This window comes from Silurus aristotelis, assembly GCF_946808225.1.
Source record: "Silurus aristotelis genome assembly, chromosome: 25".
Classification (NCBI taxonomy): Eukaryota; Metazoa; Chordata; class Actinopteri; order Siluriformes; family Siluridae; genus Silurus; species Silurus aristotelis.
The window spans coordinates 17,961,492-17,983,159 of NC_139598.1; the positions used below are offsets into that span (position 1 = coordinate 17,961,492).

The 21,668-nt window shown below is 41.7% G+C and overlaps 1 protein-coding gene and 1 long non-coding RNA gene across 12 annotated transcripts in view; both read right to left on the bottom strand.

Moving 5' to 3' along the window:
• The window catches only part of syngap1b (synaptic Ras GTPase activating protein 1b), an 83,923-nt gene that overhangs the window by 18,900 nt on the left and 43,355 nt on the right, over positions 1-21,668 (bottom strand). For 5 of the 11 annotated variants that reach the window (XM_083529673.1, XM_083529676.1, XM_083529679.1 and 2 more), the window contains 14 exons: positions 15,510-15,604; positions 12,876-12,997; positions 9,449-9,602; positions 8,265-8,363; positions 7,039-7,278; positions 6,382-6,717; positions 6,117-6,261; positions 4,811-4,955; positions 4,459-4,695; positions 3,425-3,626; positions 2,942-3,147; positions 1,781-1,991; positions 730-1,227; positions 145-591 (listed from right to left, as the gene is read on the bottom strand). In XM_083529673.1, coding sequence (XP_083385799.1) covers positions 145-591; positions 730-1,227; positions 1,781-1,991; positions 2,942-3,147; positions 3,425-3,626; positions 4,459-4,695; positions 4,811-4,955; positions 6,117-6,261; positions 6,382-6,717; positions 7,039-7,278; positions 8,265-8,363; positions 9,449-9,602; positions 12,876-12,997; positions 15,510-15,554 — 3,087 coding nt within the window. In that variant the 5' untranslated portion in view covers positions 15,555-15,604. Of the gene's footprint in view, positions 1-144; positions 592-729; positions 1,291-1,780; positions 1,992-2,941; positions 3,148-3,424; positions 3,627-4,458; positions 4,696-4,810; positions 4,956-6,116; positions 6,262-6,381; positions 6,718-7,038; positions 7,279-8,264; positions 8,364-9,448; positions 9,603-12,875; positions 12,998-15,509; positions 15,605-21,668 lie in introns of all 11 variants that reach the window. The other 6 variants (XM_083529677.1, XM_083529672.1, XM_083529680.1 and 3 more) reach the window with 3 other exon arrangements.
• Positions 13,274-14,038, bottom strand: LOC310719716. Its single transcript, XR_014531557.1, has 3 exons — positions 13,912-14,038; positions 13,792-13,869; positions 13,274-13,507 (listed from the first exon to the last, which is right to left on the bottom strand). It is a non-coding gene; the product is annotated as an uncharacterized lncRNA (long non-coding RNA).

Below are 21,668 nucleotides of genomic sequence, written 5' to 3' on the forward strand. Positions count from 1 at the left end.
ATTGCTGGGATATGCGAAGAAAGAATTTCACTGTGTAGTACCTGTGACAAGCAAATAGCACCTTTCCTTTTTTCTTCTTTTAATGAATATTTTGACAATACCCCATGCAATACCCCATGCATTCTGTGTAAATCTGCTAAGCACCTGTTTGCTGATGGAAGGCTTGAGTAGGTGCTGCTGCGAGTGTTGCCGCTCCTTGTGTGACTGCTGCGTTGACTGTGGCGTTCCCCCTTGAGACCCCTGAGATCCCTGGCTCTCACGGGTGGAGCTGTGCTGATGAGGAAGGCCAGGGGCGGTGTTGTCCTTGACAGAAAGCTGCTGCCGTGGGCCCGGCTGCCTGCCCCCATAGCCTGACTCAGGAGACTGGAGCAAGTTTCCACTCTGAGGCCTCGTCTTGTTTGGAGGCGTTGCACCCACGGCAGAGCTCACAGAAAGCTGATGGGAGGTTTGAGACTTCATGCGCTGTGTGGGAGGCGGAGCCATGGAGCTCTGACGGACAGGCTGGACAGTAGTGGGAGGCGAGGCAAGTGAGGAATGAGAAGTGCCTGTTTGTGAGGCCATGCCCATCATCTGCTGCTGCTGGAGGTTATCCTGACACAATAGAAAGAAAGGGTTTGGCTCTTATATTTTAGTTTATTTGTGAAATTTGGGATTGTGTACTTGTTCACTTGAATATTTTTAAGTAAAAGAAAATCATATTCTCTGTAGAATAAAGAAAAGAAGTTGTACCTGCATGTGCATAGAGAGTTGCCTTCTGGCGTAATTTTCCCGGCTGTATTCATCACTGTAGCTGTGGGAGTGGACAATGCTGGGCTGGCCGAGGTGCGGTCCGGGTCTAAGCGTTGATAGGTCTTCGCTACGGGAGAAGGCGCCACGGGCAAACTGCGGCAAGTAGGCAGGGTGGGAGGAGTCTGGTTCCGGGGCCAGCAGGAGGGGTGGAGGCACCGGAGCACGACTATGCTGGCGCTGGAGTTGAGGTCCGTCAGCGGCCATGTGGAACAGTGGGTTCTGGAAAGAGAGTGGGTAGCGGAGTGCGGCAGCCTGCTGCTGCTGCTGCTGGGACAAGGAATCAGTGGTGGTCCCCATCTGGCTCAACTGGCTTAGTCGCAGGCCGCCGGACACGCTGGAACCACCCGAGCCGGCTGACATCCGCCCTCCACCTGCACGCAGCTGACCTCCGAGGCCTCCTCCAGCACCACCAAGGCCACCGAACCCAGCAAGTGAGGCCTGGGGAGAGTTGAGCATGTCCCCCACAGACTGCAGGTTAGAGACGCTGTTCATTCTTGAGTCCTGGAGGTCCATCATAGAAATACTTTCATTAACAGTCAGAACCTATGGGTGGGGGAAGTTACGTGCTCCTTTAAATGTGTGCTACAAAATCTGAACTGAATTTATCTACACTTTGGCGCAACTAGTTCTGATTCGGATAAATCCAAAAATCCAAGACACACCACATGTAGAGACAGTCACGTTTGTATGTATTAACAGCACCCACATCATCGTGTTGCCCTCTTTCGCCATGCTTGGGTGGCATTTTGAACCATGCAGTAAGCAGGCCTGTAGCGCTTCATCTTCCCACCGGATCAAAAGGAACCCAAAGTCCCTCAGCAAAGATGGAGAGGGGGGGAAAGGTGTGCTGACGAGCAAGCTGCCATTCAAATGAGATTTTGAACCAAACAGCTTTTCACCACAGTAAAGCATTACTCATTAACATGGGCCATTATCGTATGCTTTGCTTCTCCAGCCATTCAGTTCAGCTATATTTACCTTGCAAGCTTACCTTTGCGTCTGGGTCGGTGATATCTGAGCTGCTTGTACAGTACGCAGGACTGGACCGGGCCAGCGGGGGACGAGTGACATAGAACACATCTTTAGAAGAGGCCCGATGTGGATGATCCCGATCAACATAGCCACCCATTCCCGTTCGTGGTGGAGGAACACCACTGGAAATGGCAGAGGTTGGGGAAGGCAAGCGAGTGATATCTATGGAACTGTAGAGAGGTCAAGACTAAATTACTTTTAAGAGCTGTTTATAAGGTTGGCAGTCAACAAGTGTAGCTGAAAGCCAAATTGTTAAATTAATTTCTGTCATCATGTTGTAAGTGAGGGTGCTGTTTAGGATGAATCTTCTGTCAGAAGGGGACATTTAATAATAAGCTAAAGCAGGAATAACTAAAATGGTACACCACCACCATGCTTATTTAGGCTCTATTTTGGGTCTCAGGATTTAGTTTAAATCAGTGCCTCAGGTACATTCTTCACAGACGTCATCTGCATAGTTGGTGCTTTAGAATATAGCACTAATATAAAGCAATGTCCCAGCGAAAGCCAATGTCAAGCCACCCCCCCCCCCCACTACCCAGTCAAAAATGTTCCTACATTGTCTCTTCTTTTTACTCTACATTACATTGCAATCGACAGTCCATAAAACGCAGATAGGAATTTGATACAAAAGTTTAGTCTGTTTGGATGTTCTTTATTGAAATTGCCTACAAATGACTGAGAACTATTTCCAGCCAAACTTGTTGCATTATCTCTATTCTCACACCCTGTTCCATTTAGACCTTTAGCTGGAGCTTTAGCGTTAGACATACCAATCAAAATCAAAACTGTAACAGGGAATAGTGCCTGTTCTTGGCCACATGGTGCCACTTTGTGTGTCACTGTGAGCTCTGTTTCTTGAGAATCAGAGGCTGATGTGTAAGGACTTCTGGAAATATTTTGCCCACACCAAGACAAATCTTTGGTCTGAGAGAATACTCATTTTTAGTCCTTGACAACAATGTGCTTTAAACTTTATTTCCTCAGGTTTTGTAATAAAGAGTGAAAGGCAACTGCTTTTGCCCTAAATTATCTTTTTTTTTTTACTTAAAGGCACTTGACATACAGTATCTATTGTATTTGTGTAGCTGACTGTAAACATGACCATTTGTGTTGTTACCTGTTAAGGTCCCTCATCATGAGGTTCTGAAATTCTGAGGAGATTCCCCTGTTGAAGCTGGGTCGAGAGAGTAACCGGTCTGTCTGCCTTTCCGGAGGTTGTCTGTCTGTCTGGTGGCTGGGCTGTCTTTGGAGGTGAGGATTGCGAAGGGCCATGCTGATGTCATTTAGGAGGCGGGGTAATGGTCCAAGTTTGATAATGGCATCCTTTAAGCAGAACAGACAGATATGAACCAAACCAAATACAACAAAAATGCCAAAACAATCAAAAGCAGCAAAAATGTTTGAAGCCAGACAATATTTTGAAGCCAGACAACTCTCCCTTATCAAACCAACCAAGAAGAACAAAAGGGTACACCATCCCACCCACCCAGAGAACACATACGAAGTTGTTCTCCTTGTCTTCCACCCACAGATGGCAAAGGCATCATGGGGGTTTAAACTCTGCACAAGAGGGAAAGCTTTTTTAACAGATTGCACATACCTTACTCAGCTGAGCCATGACCTCCCACAGAAGGCTGTGCAGGACTGAAAGCTCTCTTCCCAGGTCAATGTATCCTTCAAAAGCCCCGGCATTACTTATGCTGTCTAGATTGGAGATCTCATACAGGAACTGCTGCATGGAGCCCCACTCCATCTCTAAGAACTCATTCATGAAGCACATGTACTCCTCCTTACTGCCAAACCTTATGGGAATACCAGAACCAATAGGGGAAACATTTACAAAGCTGCACATCAGTTATTCTTCTATCATCTTCTTCATCAGATAACTTCTTTAGCGCCTGAATGCAAAAGTTTGCATACCCTTGTACCAATCTGAAGAATACAATCGTGTGTTGAGAAATCACTGATAAAAGCTAGACAAAATAAATGAATAATATTTTAGAATACTTTCTTAATTTGGAAAAGGTCATGCCACAATGTCCACAGGGTATGCCACAAATTCAAAATGTATGATATGAGCATGTTGTCAGATTTAACAAACATATGCTAATAAAGCATGACACTTTAGAACCATCAATACACACATCATTGAATTGAAAATACACTAGATTGCCAAAAGTTTGCAGACACCTGGTGATAAGTACAGTATGTGCTTTTTTAGCATCGCATTCCACATTTACTCCAAAATTTGCTCTTATAATTCTCTCCATTCTCCTGGGAAGATTAGAATTTGTGTGTTTGTTGATTTGTGTAGGTTGAGATCAGAGCTCTATAGCAGGTTACTCAAGATCTTCCTCTCCAAGCCATGTAAACCAGATGGAGCTGGCTTTGTGCACAGGAGCATTGCAATGCTGGAACAGGTTTGGGTTTCCAAATTTAAGTGAACACAACATTTTTTATACAGCATCCAAAGACGTCCTGTACAATTGTGCCCCTCCAACTTTGTGCTAACAGTTTGAAGAAGAACCACATATGGCAGGAAAGGTCAGGTGTCTCAATACTTTTGACCATATATTGTATGCTCTACATTCTTATCAACATACACACAATTAAACAAAAAGCTTCTGTACTGACTTGGAGAAGTTAGCAAGGTTCTGCAGCACTTTGGCTATGAGGGTGAGTGTGCGTGAAGTCTGCTCATCCGGGTATTCCTGGGTGAGGTTGAATAATGATGGGGACATAACAGCCGGACAAAGGAAGCGCAGGAAGAGGGAGCCACTGATCAGGCGGTCAGCAATGTCCTCCCTTCCCCTCTCCGCACAGCGTACTCGCCATGACGCAAAGACCTCCTTCAGCTCACGTGGAAAAACACTAGAAGATACAGAACATTTATTTTAAAACAACTTGTAATCAATTTGAGACTTTGCCAGACCTAAATTTTGTCTGCAGAATTATAATGTTGCTGACATCGACTTCAAATATTTACCAGTGTGAGTTGACGATTTTGCAGAGTGCAAGCTCACAACACATGCGAAGATTTGCCTGATGGTCCAGTAGAACAGAAGGTGGAGTCCTCATGGGATCAACCTCGCAGTTCTCCTCTGACTCATACAGCGCTCGGATGAAGTCACCTGCACACAAAGAACAGCTCTGTACAACTGACACAACACACTAATCAATCCAGACGATCCTCACTGCATGTTAATGCACATCAGATCAATACGGCCTTAAGCCAGAGCTGTACACCGGGACTGGGATCACAACAAGGAGTTGGAAGCTTGGGATATTTTTTTTCTTCTCATGCAAGTGGGAAAGGCAGATTGCACTTAGTCATAGTAAACAGTAAATAATTGTTTAATGAACTCCGTCCAGATCATTTCATAAAATTCTAAATTTCACTGGTTTCTAAGTCATGCCAAAATAAACTTGATTCACTACAACAGTGGTGGACATGAGTGGGCATGGTCAGTTTCTGTGGGAGTTGTCAAGTCTGGTCACAGTGTATGTGGAAAGCAGTGAGTTTTCAGAGGACAAGTTTGTCCACAGTTTATAGGGCAGTGGTCAAGTTCAGTTAGTGGGTTAGTTCTGGGACAATTCTATCGGGAGTAATAGGAACTGGTCGGGATTGGTCGTAGTTTATACTAGAGAGGAAAAGGTTTGTTTGGAGGTGATGTCAAATTGACTAGGCATAACATTATGACCACCTGCCTAATATTGTGTTGGTCCCCTTTTGCTGCCAAAACGGTCCTGACCCATTGAGCATTAACACCATGAAATTCTTCAGCAGTTTGTGCTACAGGAGCTCGTCTTTTGGATTGGACCACATAGGCCGGCCTTCACTCCCCACATGCATCAATGAGCCTTGGCCGCCCATGACCCTGTCGCTGGTTTACCACTGTTCCTTAACCACTGTTCCTTTATTGGACCACTTTTGATAGACACTGCAGTCCGGGAACTGGTTGGGTTTAGTCCCAGTTTCTGCCAATGTGGTCAGGTTTTGTCATATGTTCTATCAGAGTGGTCAAATTTAGCCCCAGTTTCTGTGGAAGTGTTTAAGTTTAGTCAATCTATCTCCATGTATGGTTAAATCAGGTCAGGTTTTCTTGAAGTGGTTGACTTCAGTCTGAATTTATGTGTGATTTGATGAGTTTGGTCACAATTTTTGCAGGAGTGGTTGAGGGCATTCACAATTTATGTGACAGCACTCAAGTTTCTGCTGGAGAAAGGATTTAAAAAAATCCTATCTCCAGGGCTGTCCTGTGCACAGCTCTACATTAACTAAAACTTATCACCTAAAGCATCCTTGAGGTACTTATGTCCGATGAGTTTGAGGTACTCTTCGATAGCTTTGGTGGCTAAGGTGTTCTCACGGAAAATAAGGTGTTCTCGGTCAATGAATCGGTCTACCTCACACATCGCCATGTCTGAAAGAAAGTCCTTGGACAGAGAAAAGAAAGTTGTAGTCACACAATAGATCGTTTGCTTGTAACCAAAGATACACAAAAGGAACCATAAGTAAACAAGTGCATACGCTGAATATTAACAATAAGTGTGTACCTTTGCCTTCCCTGTGCTTTGTAGGATATGCACCAGTGCACAGGCTACCTCCTCCTTGCTTTTAACACTCAGCAGAGGCTCCAAGACAGCACACAAGGTCCGGTAGTTGTTGGTGACGTACTCGGCAAACTCTTTGTACAGTTCCATTGGCAGGATGCTCATGGTCTGGTAGCGAGACTTGAGTCGCAAAGAGGCATTAATGATCTTGCCCCCTCCTACACCCCCTCCCTTGGCCAGGACACTGGGTTGAATCACAGGGTACCATTGCTCTACAAACTGCCGACCAGTGATGCTGGATATGGGGATGCTGACCAGTCCTAGATATGTGCTTTTCTCCTGTTGACAAATTGATCCCTAAATCAGTATCTCCTTTAGTCACTGCAAGTAAAAATTTCTTTCCAGACTGGAATTCTACTGTGCAAGTCCAAATGCAAGAATTACCTCAGACAAAAAAAACTACCTACCTGAAATTTTAGGAACTAAAATGCAGAGTTATGCAATCTCTCTGAAGGGCTACATGAGCAATTTATGTGTACTTAAGTAGCATGCTAAAAGTGTTTGAGTATCTGGAGGCTTATATTACCGCATTAAACTAACAGCTAATCAGAGTCATCCCCCAGGGGAACCTTTTTATTCACCTTTAATGCCTTCTCCTACCTTGCGTCTTTTCTTATCCGTCTCTTTGTAGAGATGAAGCCGGAGATTGCGGACTGCTGGGAGGTTGTTGAACTCAAAGTGCTCGCCCCAGAAGACAGTGTCGGTACGGGGTTTGCTGGTGGTGCGTGCGTACAGCATGTCGTCCAAACACAGTTCACAGTAGTAGCGTTTTTTGGGTGGCAGCTCCCGGGCCTCGATGATCCAGAGCTTCAAGACGTTGTCCACCCTCCGGCTGTTGTCCTGTGTGGGAGGCAACAGTGGACTGCTAAGTACTGTTAGAGACATGTAGGCGTATGGCATAAGAACATGAAAATAAAGAAATGACTGCTGATGCTCTTAAAGGTTATGTCTGACAGGAAGTGGAAATGAATTACAGGTTATTCAACCAGGTGAAAATATTATAAATAGAACCGAGTTGGGGAGTGAGAGGACACAGGGTTGGACATGGTTCAAGAAAGATTAGCATTTAGTGTGTAATGAGTACAAAAGGAAAAAGATTAAACTATATATAACATTCCCACCAGAAGAGCGGAGTGCTCTGTTGGATAGAGGGAGCGATGTTTTCATAAAGGCTGAGTCATTTAATCAGATCAAAATGCCATTGCTTCACTCTGGTCTGCGTTTGCTGGAATAATTTAGTTCAGCTAAATATACCACTGTTTGAAAAGAAGTCGTGTCCAGAAAATGAAGCTTAATTGGAATGCTAGAAGAAGCCTCTCTGTCCTTCAAGCTTCCATCAATAAAATAAATCGATCCACACACTCACAGAGATAATGAGCATCCTTGGTGTGTTCTTTTATCTTTTCCAAAAAAGGTATCAGCTAAGAAAACTCTTGCTGTCAGCTGCATATCATATTTCAGCCCCCGGCTCCTGCCGCCCGAGCATCTTGATCAATCAATCTGTGATACAAAAGTTCTACATTCTCTATTCCCAAAACTCACCCCTTCAAATGACAGAAGCAACATAGATCTGAGATATTTTAGACAGAAACTGTTAAAATGGTGAAAGAGGCACAGAAATGAAGAATGACCTTTGTAAACTTCACCAAAAAATGGTGGTCCCAGAAGATTAGTATGAACCTATTAAAAACCTCTGCTGGTATTTTGTTTCAACTGAAAGAGTAATCGTTAGCTACGAATTTCATTGTCCTTATGGAAAAGCTAAAAATACTGGGACTGAAGAGAAAAATGTACTGATATCAGTTATGATCATTTGTTCCACTCACTTTGTTGGGCTTCACAGCTCTCTGTAGATTCTCGATCCATTTGTCTCGTTCTGCAGCCGACCGACAGGCGAAGCACTTTGTTCCTGAAGCAGTGGTCACCTGTGAAACGAGAAAATGGAGTAAAGGGGGAAAATAGTTGCACCAATCAATTTGGTGAACACTGATTGAATTCTCCATGTCATTTCTTCAGTGTTCATCTTTGATTTTCTTGCTAGTTTTCATACTTTGACCATTGTTGAATAGATGAAACGATTACTTATTCACAGTGCTATAACAGAGCCCTGTTGAATTATGGTTCCTGAACGACTGGAAGGTGTTGATAAACTTTCTATAACAGCAGCTCTGACAGTGATACAACTGGGAAATCACAGCTTTATATGAATATTAATACAACTTTCTTTTTTGTTATCTTTCCATAATAAAAGTTCACTTACAGGGAATAGTCAAAGGATGAAAATGGTTATGAAACAAGGATAAACTTTGGTTTAGTGAAGTAAGGAGAGATACACCAGTCAGGCATAACATTATGACCACCTGTCTAATATTGTGTTGGTCCACTTTTGCTGCCAAAACAGTCCTGCATTAAGAGCATTAACTTTTTCTGCAATTTGAGCTACAGGAGCTCGTCTGTTGGATTAGACCACACAGGCCATCCCTTGCCGGTTCACCACTGTTCCTTCCTTGGAGCACTTTCGATCGATTCTGGCCACTGCAAACCAGGAACATCCCACAAGAGCTGCAGTTTTGGAGACGCTCTGACCCAGTCGTCTAGACGTCACAATTTTTCAAACTCGCTCAAATCCTTACGCCCATTTTTCCTGCTTCTAACATCAACTTTGAGGACAAAATGTTCACCTGTTGCCTAATAAATATATTCAACCACTAACAGGTGCCATGATGAAGAGATCATCAGTGTTCTTCACTTCACTGCTTATAATTTCATAATGTTATCAATGATCGGTGTAAGAAGAGTCTCAAGCGTTAGAGGTAAAGCTAAACATTTTCTGACATGGAAAAGATTTCCAAAAACTTTAAAGAATTTCTACATTTTTGCAGTTTCTCAGTAACCTTTTCTCAGTAAAATAAAAAGTTTTTTGTCTGGAGAAAAATAATGAAGTTTACTCAGGTTGTATTTGTTACCCCTTATGTACTGCATGCATTATTCACAAGAGCTCTAGTCTCACCTCAAAGCAGTACTCCTGCCCTAAAATGCTGGAGTGAACCGGTTTGATGATGGCATCCTCGTCCAGCGTGAGGTCTAGTGCCTCGGCCGCACTACTGGGAGACAACAGGGATTCATGGGAATGTGACTCTTTGAAGCTCTGCATCAGACGAGTCCTGCAGGGAGACAAAGAACATCAGAAACTGAAAGTTCCCTCAACTCAGCACCTTGCCCATAAGACGGCTCGTCCAAAAGCTGAAGCGGTCAGTGGGAAAGCTACCCAGTGACACATTCGGTTAGGACTCGGTTAGATGGCTAAGTTTTTTTATGTAGTTTTGAAAGCATCAGTTGCTGAGTACAAAACATTGTCACAGGTAACGGGACATTCGAGTTCACATGAAATGCCTTTTTAATCAACAACTGAGTGATTCAGAAACAGACTGAGAAACAGCAAACACAAACACCTACCTACACTTACCGCACCTTCTAGCACACAAGCTAGATGGATCCATACACTTTAACTAAAGGCACTAGACACAAAAGAAAAAACTTGAAAGACCACGAGAATTACAACAAGATTATACAACAAGCATGTTAATAAAGACAAAGTAAACTCTTTAAGATAAAAGAAAAATAAAATCAGGAGAAGGTTTGAAAATCCATAGAACCCCATGAGATCCGGAGCTTTCTCTGCCGTGTCTTCGTAGCATCACTGTTACTGTATACATTCAGGAATAAAATGTGCATCAGGGTGTTAGAGACATACAGCGGAGGGAGAGAGAGAGAGAGAGAGAGAGAGAAAGAGAGAGAGAGAGAGAGAGAGAGAGAGAGAGAGAGAGAGAGAGAGAGAGAGAGAGAGAGAGAGAAAGAGAGAGAGAGTGGTATAAAAATAGATACATCAGAATGAGTCAGAATGTAAAAAGTGGGAAAAAAAAGTATGTGGAGGAGGGAGGGAGGGAGGGAGGGAGGGAAAGAGAGCAGAGAGAAAAGAGAGAGAGGAAGATGAACTTCTCTGAGTAAATCCAGGAGTTATGTAAGCTGCAGAATCCAAAAACAATCAGTAAAGGAGAAGGGGGGGGGGGGATTTGAAGAACATGAAGAAAATGAAGAACAGCAGACCAGGAAAGTGATGCTCCTTCCACGTAAGGCTTTATCTTATACAGAGTGACTTACAACTGTCTCATTTATACCCTGAGCTGTTGAGAGTTGAGGGCCATACCCAGGAGCCCAGCAGTGGCAGCACTTTATACTTGTCACATGCATTAAACAGCACAGTGAATTCTATCTTCTCATATCCCAGTAATGTTAGGAAGCTGGGGTCAGAGCACAGGGTCAGCTATGATACAGCACCCCTTGAGCACTGAGGGTTAAGGGTCTTGCTCAAGAGCCCCAAGAGTGGCAGCTTAGCGCTACAGGGGCTTAAACCCCAGACCGAACCCCATTGGTGGTGTGGAATTATAACAAATGTCCTTCTGATTAGAAGATTAACATCTTAACCTCTGAGCTACCACATCCAACTACTGAGATATCATTTCATAAATATGATTTATTACGTTGTGTAGCGTTTATGGGAATCACGTGATAAAAGAACGAACGACTCGAACCAGAGGACCCACGAGATGAACGACTCGTTTCTGTTTCCCGTACAACCTACAGAGATTTTGTGCTGCTTCACTCATGCGCATCCAGTAGAAAACGAACAAATCACTCTTCGAGACGACTCATTTTTCTCAGTCACATTAAAGACTCCTTTAAAATGAACGACTCATCGCTACCTGTATTCAACTCCTCACAAACCCAACACAAGTTCTTGCAGGAAACCTGCGAAGAGCTGCAAATCTCTGTGACTCTTTACTATCTACAGCAAAGCACATATCCAAAACCCAGGGGTAGCATTTACTCAGCACTGAGATCAATGTGTAAATGAATAAGTCATGACTTGGAAGATCAGACCAAAGAAAGATTCAGAAGGAACAAGAAGACTCTATAATGACTTCACACAACTGCGTTGTATTAAATGCCCTTGGACAATCTGTGATTTCACTCAGTTTAGTACAAGGTCATTTTTAGTTATATGGTTCCCATGCCAGGTTAAGGAACCAGTTCCATCTCACAGGTGGCGATGTTCTGGATGTAAACTGTATAATACTGTAGGAAACTAGTGGTGGACACTAACAAAGTCAATGTCATTCATTACTGTACTTAAGTCGCTTTTTCGCACATCTGTACTTTAAAAATTAGAGTCATTTGAGTCTTTTTACATAAATTGAGTTGATTAAGTAAGATTAACTCGTGGGGGTTACGTTCTAGGACCAAAAAGTAACAAGAAAATAACAGTAACAAAAAATGCAGAGGTTTTGACTCTCCTTTCAATGTTTCCTTTTTTCGAAGGGGAATTGTACATGTACTGAACTGTAAACTCAACAACAATTGTGAATTGCTGTCATTAATGTTTTATTTGCTACTTTAAAGAAATAATACAATAATAAAATTGTTTTTCAAACATTTTTATGTAATTTATTAGTACAAACTCTGTTTTGAAGTGTTACTCTGAACCTTCAAGCCGCTCGAGTTACCCTTAGTCCGAGTGTCGAGGTTCCACTGTACTTTTGATACTGAAGTACGTTTGAAGGCAAGTGGAAGTTTAAAGGGACACGTTTACTTTAACTGGAGTCATATTTTACCGAGTGGATCTTTAACTCAACTACATGGTTTGTGTTCCTCATCCGCCACTGTGGACTTCATCCATACTGTAGTTTTTATGACTCTGGAAGTGGTTCATATGTGGGAAAAGGTCACTGAACAATGACTTTATCAAGCAGCACCAATCAAACATCTTTTTTTTCCCAATACCAGAGGACACCTGCAAAGAAAATCAGGGACATGTGACTCAGACAGGATGTACTTGATCAGCAGACTGCTGGGTTTGGAGCAAAACAGCAGGTAATTTGACATGTCATTTTCTTAAAGGAGGACAGAGGAAACCATGGACATGATGGAAAGAAACAATAGAAAAATATACCAGGACCTTAAACATAAAATTGAAGAGGCTCTTCTTCCCCAAATCAACATACAGCTCTTTATTTTAAATATGTTGTGTTTTCATTTTTAACGTCACCACTTTCGTCCTGTGGGTTTTGTGAATTCTATGGCATCCTTCAATCAGGGGATTTTAGACGAATGTCGTATTAGATTGCTCTTACGTTTTGCTCATGCGTGGTACAGGAACGCATTTACAGATGTTCCAGTGTGGCTGAGCAACTTTTAGGAAACGATAAAAAATGGGGCTAGAAATGAAAAGTGTAGCCCCCCAATATCAACTTTATACAAGCAACTGTTGTTCCTGATTTCTTCCATGCAAGAGATCGAAGGCTTAAACTCATAGGTCCATTCATACCAGAGAAATAAACGTAGGAGAAAAGTGAAATGAGTAGAAACGTTTTGATCACCTGTCCTGATCAGCGCTGCGGAATCGTGGGAGGATCATTTGGCGGAAGCTGCTGGTGCGGTCCAGCTTGGGCTGACTCTTCGCTCGTTTTATAGACCCCTTCAATCTTCGTCCAAGAAAACTCTGGAATTAAACACCAGGGATTAACACACCGTACTGAGAGATGCACAAAACAAGTCAACAGTCTGACATGGGAAATGACTTCTTTCAACACAATTCATATTAATGTCCAGATCTGGCCAAAAACGTCGATGTGGAACTTGATGAAAACAGAGAAGTGAAAATGTGATAGATGAAAAAGTAACATTTGAGAGCCCTGACCTTAAAAACATATATAAACAAATCTGTTCATTTCCCTGCACTGTCCCTGTGTAACCACTAGTGGGCAGTCCCAAATCATGAGCCATTCGCTGTAGACTCTCAGTCAAATCCAAGTCAAGTTTAAAACTCGAGATCCAAAGTCAAGTCCAGAGTCAAGCCCTTAGCATACTCCACAAGCATACAATCTAGAATCCTGGATCTGAAGCCCATACCATCAATCCAGGTCCAGAAACCAAGATCATAGTCTCGAAATTTCAAGTCTAAGTCCAGGATGTAAAATCATGGTATCAGAGTCAATGTCATATTACTGAGCTCTAGACTTCATGTCACATCTAGAGACCAGTACTAAAGCCAGAGTAAGGTCCAAAACCTCAAACTGTCAAGTCAGAAAAGTTCAAGTCAGTGTCAAAACGCTTTCTATCTCTGCTCTGTCCCTGTATAACCGTTAGTGGGCAGTGCTGTACCACACATTTTACTCGATTACCCAGAAACCCTTGGGGGGGGGGGGTTTCTTTTAGGACATTTTATATCAAGATGCTTAATTAAAACTTTTTTTAAAACATAAAAATGTAAAAATATATATGAATTGCTCCTACCCTTCAAAAATGTACAGTTTACTACAAGTTATAGCATGAGGCATTGAGGGTACAATAATATCTATAAACACCACACCCCTACACACACACACACACACACACACACACACACACACACACACACACACACACACACACACACACACACACGGTACACTTTCATTCATGCTAATTGATTTTATTGATTGATTGTAATTGAGTTATTATCAGATCTTCAGGCTGCATAAACACTGCTTTTTAGATGCACTTTTTTTGTATGAATTTATTTAATGAATTATTTAATCCAATGTAAACCTGTGTGTGTAGATATTTGAGTAGATATGAGTAGATATTTGGAGTCGTAGAGAGAAATTTGCTCTGCATTTCCTGCACTGCAGCTTTACACAACAGCACAACTAATGAGTGTAATGTGAGATGCTGCGATTATGTAACAGAGATGTAACACTTCTGTCTGTATCTGATACCAGCGTTTAAACCCAAAGTGGGTGTGGCTTAAAGTCGTTTTTTTTTTTTATATATATATATATTTACTTATTTGTTTATTTGTTTATTTATTTATTTATTTATTTATTTTTGACCCAGACCCTGATGGTAAACATTTCTGGCAATAAAACTTTTTTTTTTTTTTACAATAAAATTAAATAATAGTCAATAATAATAATAATAATAATAATAATAATAATAATAATAATAATAATAATACATTAAATTTTAATCTTCCATGTAAAAAATCCAAACCTTTGTGTGTACAATCATAAAATGTAAAAAGAGTGAAAAAAATGAAGCAAATTGGCATAAAATAAATAAATACATACATTTTAAACAAAAATAATAATAATAATAATAATAATAATAATAATATAAATAATAATAATAATAATATAAAATGGTAAATTGTAAATGAAAAAGTTTAATTCATATTCATTAATTAATAATATTCATACTAATTCATTATGAATGAATAAATATATTTATTAGATTTGAAATACTTTTATATAAATGCGAATGTTGGGATAAAAAGGTAAAAGATTTCAGATTTTTGGGGCAAAACATGACTAAAACCTGATCTCCTGCGTTTAATGTTACAGTATATCAGGAACTCCAACTACGATTTGGAGGAGATTTTGATAAACCATCAGAGAGCTCTAGAAGGTGGGAGCGAATGCAGGTGTACTGTGGTGTGTTCTGCTGGAGAACGCTGAGAAGTTCAGCCTGTCTGAAGCAGTAGCGGATCAGGTCGGAGCAACTGACTCAGGGTTTGGCTCGAGTCCGTGTGAGCATGTTGGCTTTCTGAGAGACTAAGATTGTTTGTCTGGCACCTTGGTGCCGCTCGCTCGGGCGTTTCTCGCATGCTGGCGCTTGGCACGGCTGCGTCATGCGTCTCCGGATTCACGTACCGCAGATGAGGGCAGAGCCTTTACGCTGGACTCGACTCTGTGTCCTCCCGCCCATTGAGAAACGAGAGAAGAGAAGGGGGAATGGGAAAGAGAGAAAAATGGAGACTGAGGAGCAGTGGAAGAGGAGGGTGGGGTGCAGGGGTGGATTCGTCTTTCCGGTGGCAGGGATGAAGAGAGGGATAGCGGGAGAGAGGGAGGGTGAGATAGAGGAAGAGGCGGTGTGCCCGTGGGATTGCGGGCGAAGGGACGAGTATCCGAGAGAGGGAGAAAGAGAGAAAGGGATGAAAGGTGCGAGGGAGGATTGGATGGAGGGGTACTCACTGATTGTCGGAAGGGTTGAGGGGGGGCTATGGGAGGGGTCTCCATGCTCGGCTGGCGCCCAGTGGCGATGCTTTTCCGCCTGAGGCGGGCGTGGTCTGAGAGAGAGAAAGAAAAAGAGGGGGGGGGGGAAGAGGGAGGGATAAACACATAATTAGCATGCTGTCTAAAAAACCCTAATGCACTTCATCTCCTGCAGCAAACATCACAAACGAGTCTCACATCAGCAGCAGGAATAGAAACAATACACTGAACTTTATGATCTGAATCTTACTTTTACTGTTTAATGACTATTTTATGATGCCTTTATCCTGCTTCATAAATCAAGAACCAAAAGTTTGTGCACCCCTGACCATTAGCAATTAAATGTCTTTGTTGTTGAACATCCCATTCTCTTCTCTTCTCTTCTCTTCTCTTCTCTTCTCTTCTCTTCTCTTCTCTTCTCTTCTCTTCTCTTCTCAGAAGAAGGTCATAGGTTCAATCCCAGCACCACCAAGCTTCCACTGCTGGGCCCCTGAGCATGAACCGTCATCCTCAACTGCTCAGTTGTATGAATGAGATCATTGTAAATGGCTCAGGATAAATGCTGTAAATGTAAAATGTAAAATGTATTACTGAGATCAGATACTGATATTGGAGAAGTTACGGAGGTTCCGGTTCCTCCCAAAGGAGCTCAGTGGGGTTGAGGGGGTCAGGGCTCTGTGCAGGACTTCTAAATGGTGCTTCTCTGACCATGTGCGTTCCCACATCTGCGAGTTCATCACGGACAGCAAGTTAGAACAAAGAGCAAACGTAAAATCATCCATGAAACCCGGACAAATCCGGCGTACGTTTGAAATATGGAGATGCTGCAACGAGTCGTTCGAGGTGTTTCGAGCGACGTGCACATTTACTGGAAGATGACGAGAGATGACTTTCGACGAGCTCGAACCCCGAAAACGTTCCACAAGATCTAACTGGAGAACATGTTTTAGAGGAATGGAAGGTGATAGTGTGTAAAAGTCGATAAATAAAATACTTTCTTGTTTCTCAAAACTGTTTGATACCATCTACCAACTATCTCAAGACCGAAAGATCTTCAGATCTGATTGAGATGAATCCCATGACGGATCTCTGGACTGCACTTGGAATCTTTGGTACCCCTTTTGTTTGTTTGTGACTCTACAGTTCCACCTTTAGTTTACAGGCTTCTGGAATTCTCTGATCTCTGATACGACTTTATCAGAGATCAGACCCGTGGACTGATAGAAGCCCAGACCTCAGTGTGTCTGTATAAAAGTGTTTGATGCACATAGCAACTTCTGTCAGCCTTGACTTCCTGTAACCATCACACACTGCTCACTCGCGCATTTCTTTTGTCTGCAATGCTTCCTGATGTTTTTTGCCAGATACACATGAATCCTCCATCACCATCATCTCAAAGAACTCACACCATGAAAGAACGAAGGCCAAGCTTCTGCAGAAATGCTGGAGAAGAAAATAAAGCTGTAGAGAGAGAGAGAGAGAGAGAGAGAGAGAGAGAGTGAGAGAGAGAGAGAGAGAGAGAGAGAGAAAGAGAGAGAGAGAAAGAGAGAGAGAGGCCATGCTGGCATGTATCAAACGGCGTCCTTGGGAGCGCATCTGCTTCCAGTGTGTGTGTGTGTGTGTGTGTGTGTGTGTGTGAGTGAGTGATGAATGGTGACGGTTCAGCAGAAACAAATGAATGGACGGTGTTTTGGGTGAGGAGGCGTTGGAAGCCTGGGAGAGATCCAGCAGGCAGGATGGAGTGAAAGAGCAAAAAGAAAAAAGAAAAAAAGAAAGGGAAAAAACAAACAACCAAAAAAAAAAAGCCACCAGCATAGGCTGCATTTAGCTTTATTCTCGGTGTTATGATGCAGCAGGAGATCAATGCAAACCCTTATATAAATCCCAGCATAAATGCCCACTGCCTCTGCTATCACTCACTCCCTCACTCCCTCCGTCTCTCACTGTCACTTTCTTCCCCTCCCTCCTCTCATCCTCCCCTCGTTCCTGCTCTCCCTGCCGTTTTCTGCCTCTTTAACACATACGCGCAGTTTGTTCTCGATCACCCACGCACCTATTTTACATAATTCAAATAGTGCATTTATCCGTCTCTCCTCTACAGCCTCGTTTTCTCGCCTTCTTCGTCTCACTCTCGCTTGCTTTTTCTCGCTTTTTTCAGATCGTCCGTTCTCATTCACAATGTTTTTCTTTCTCGGGCATGTTGGCAGAACGCACTGGTAAATTGGTGATTAACTGGTAAACTGGTGGTGGATTAGTGATGAACTGGTAAAGAACAGGTGAATTGTAATGTCCTGGTAAATTGGTGATTAACTGGTTCATTGGTTATGAACTGGTGATTCGTGGTGAATTAGTGAAAAACTAAAAGGGGATGAACTGGTGACTTGGGGAACTGGTGAATTAGTGAATAATTGGTGATTAATTGGTGAATTAGTGATTAATTGGTGATTAATTGGTGAATTAGTGATTAATTGGTGATTAATTGGTGAATTAGTGATTAATTGGTGATTAATTGGTGAATTAGTGATTAATTGGTGATTACTTGGTGAATTAGTGATTAATTGGTGATTAATTGGTGAATTAGTGATTAATTGGTGATTACTTGGTGAATTAGTGATTAATTGGTGAATTGGTGATTAATTGGTGATTGATTGGTGATTGATTGGTAAATTAGTGATTGATTGGTAAATTAGTGATTAATTGGTGAATTAGTGATTAATTGGTGAATTGGTGATTGATTGGTGATTACTTGGTGAATTAGTGATTAATTGGTGAATTGGTGATTAATTGGTGATTGATTGGTGATTGATTGGTGATTGATTGGTAAATTAGTGATTAATTGGTGAATTAGTGATTAATTGGTGATTACTTGGTGAATTAGTGATTAATTGGTGAATTAGTGATTAATTGGTGAATTAGTGATTAATTGGTGATTACTTGGTGAATTAGTGATTAATTGGTGAATTGGTGATTAATTGGTGATTGATTGGTGATTGATTGGTGATTGATTGGTAAATTAGTGATTAATTGGTGAATTTGTGATTAATTGGTGAATTAGTGATTAATTGGTGAATTGGTGATTGATTGGTGATTGATTGGTGAATTAGTAAAGAGCTGATGAAGTGGTGAATTCCCGATGATGCGCTTTGTATTTCTTATTCCATCTGCTCTTTGATGATGATGAAATGGAATCCCTGTACGAGGGTCCTTTCCAAAAGTCTTGGCACCCTCTACTAGAGCAAAACATTCAGTCCACAGTAAATGAACAGCTGCAGTGTGTGTGTGTGTGTGTGTGTGTGTGTGTGTGTGTGTGTGTATTTATATGTTTAATAAAACACAAACGAACCACAGTTACTGTTACGTCGACACTTTACACGTCCACAGTTGTTATCACAGGGGATTCTGTTGTGTACACAATATTCTGTATCAAATAATTATTACATGCGATTTCAACTCGCCCTTGAAACACTTTGGCTCTTGTAAAAATAATCTTCTGCTCTTTGCTTGTAAAAGCTTCAGTGATTAACATGAGGTCTTTCTTTCAATTACATTTTTTCTCTTAAAACCTCAGGCAGGACAAAATTATTGGCACCCCAAAAACAAACTGTGGATTTGGAAGAGAGCCTGAAGAGGTTTTTATATTCATTTACATAGATTTGAGTTGTGTTTTGAAATAAGAACATTTATTTAATAAGATAAAAGCAATAATATTGTGTTTTATATTTCATCTTAAAGTATTGGGAGATTGTATTATCCAGCACAAAGTAGAAAAAAAAAGACAGAAGTTTGTCGTTAAAGGAAACAGAAAGTGATGCAAGGTGTACAGATAAACACTCATGATAAAAAAATAAAAAGCTTTTTACTTATAACAAATTCTTTCTTTGCATATTCCAGTGATATTAGGAAACTGGATTTAAAGCACAGGGTCAGCCATGATACAGCGCCCCTGGAACACAGAGGAGGGTTAAGGGCCTTACTCAGGGGCCCTAAAAGTGGCACCTTGGCCATCCTGGACCATAAACCCCCGATACCTTCCGATGATTTAATTGTCTTGGATGGTAAAAAATCAACAGAAAAAAAATTACTGACATTTTTTGGAGGATGTTTTAAATTGTAATCTATTTATAATCAGGCGAATCATCCGATCGTCCAATCAAAATCAATTAGATGCGCTCTAGAATGTCGCTAACCCCGCCTTCCAGGGGTGTGCTTTGCTCTAGATTAGGAGCTCGTTAGCAGTAACATTGCTGATTGGTTGATGGGTTTTTTATTTTTACAGTCATCATTTGGGGAAAACTAGTTTTTTCTCTGAAGAGGGTGGAGCTTGTATGCACATGCGGAATCTGTTCATGGTTAAGAAGTGTGATATTACAGCAGCTTAAACTCGGACAGTGTAGCAGTGATAATCACCCTCACGGACAAGTTTCTGACCGCAGACTCTGAATGAGAGCACCGACCTGATCGTAGCGCTGTAACGATGACTTCTCGCAGAAAAACGTCTCTGCTAGTGGAGATCGGAAGGGATCTTGAGAGTAATGACTTGATGAGAAATGGGTGAAGCTGCCCAGGTTCAGACCAGGCCATTATTACTGATCATACTGTCTGAGATTCCTATAAAATCCTGACTGAATTCCGCTAACATGTGTGTTCTCATTCATGTGTTATAAAATAATAATCATCTCATATAACCACAAACAAGCCTAATGTACCAAACAAGAGGAGCCTGAGGTGATTTTTCTCTCCATTAGCATGTGTGGTATCAGTCAAGTGCCAGAGTAATTAGCAAAAAACAGCTTTACCAGTCCTTTTCACTTTTTTTTTGTGATCTGTGATTTTCTTTTTCTTGACACCGCAACCAAGCTAAAATTGCTCTAGACTCCTGGTGATGCAACAGCATTCCAGAGAGTCTGTAAAACCTCGCCTTCACGTCAGATATTTAAGTTGGGGAATTCACACCTTTGAAGCACTAAATGGACAATATGGATAAAACCTTTGGACACGACTTTTCCAGCCGTTCGTGGTTACCACATATTTGAAAGCACACAATTGTGTTGGACGTTTCTCGATGTAAATTTCCCAGAAACCTGAACCTCTAGCAAGACAGTTCCCCTGTGCACAAAGCCAGCTTCATGAAGATCTGCTTTACATGGGTTAGAGTGGAAGATCTCCTGCTATAGAGCCCCAACCCTATTGTATGTGAACACTGATTGAACCCTTGTGGCTTCAATGAATCTCCACAAATCTCCATAAAATCTAGTGAATTATCTTCCCATAAGAGTGGAGGTTATTATTACATACTAAACCAAGAAGACGACTCAACCAAAGCACATCCCAACCCTTTGTAATTTGAGAAGTAAGACTTGTGGCATGGTAAAATGGTAGCAAATGGAATTGAATGATCTTTTTTTTTTTTTTTTTTAACAGCGAGGGTTAGAACTTGCACATAGTCCTTCTAATCTGGCTTTAATTAAGTGCTCGGGTTTTCCAAAACTCACCGAGCCAACAATCCGAAGATTTAAGCTGCACAATAGTTTGCACCCTGGAGAGGATGTTGGCTAATATTAGCACCTAATAGCTGAAGATGAGCACAACAGTTCCATCATAGGTTTTTTGGGGGGGTTGCTCTAAAATAGAGAGAAGTTCAGCCTGAAGTGACGCAGCAGTCGGTCTGAGGAACAGAGAGCCTGAGGACTTGCGTGTACCAAAGCAGGTGGAGAAGCCATGCATGAATCAGGACAAATCTCTGTGTGGCTTTGCTCTTCTTCACTCCTACAGCCCACAAAATGTATAAAAAATAAACCCAAATCCCCGAATAAAGCGACGCTCTGAATTCGCTCTGAAGGGTTTCAATGACTTACCATTAACCTCTATAGATTTCCCATTGCTGGAGAAGTAACGCAATTGTGTTTCCCTACTGTAGGTTTGTTTCACTGTGCATGTGTGTGTGTCTGGGGTGTGTTTATTTTAGACTTTAGCTTGTGGTTTTAACTCTTAGATCTGCTTGCACTTGTTTCCATAGTAACAGCCCATTCACAGGAACGTATAACTCTATGGATAATAAAAAAGATTTAACATTTGTTACCAAAAAATTCCTAAAATTAATACCTTTTTTTTTTTCAGATCTACGGAAGGAGTCTCCGG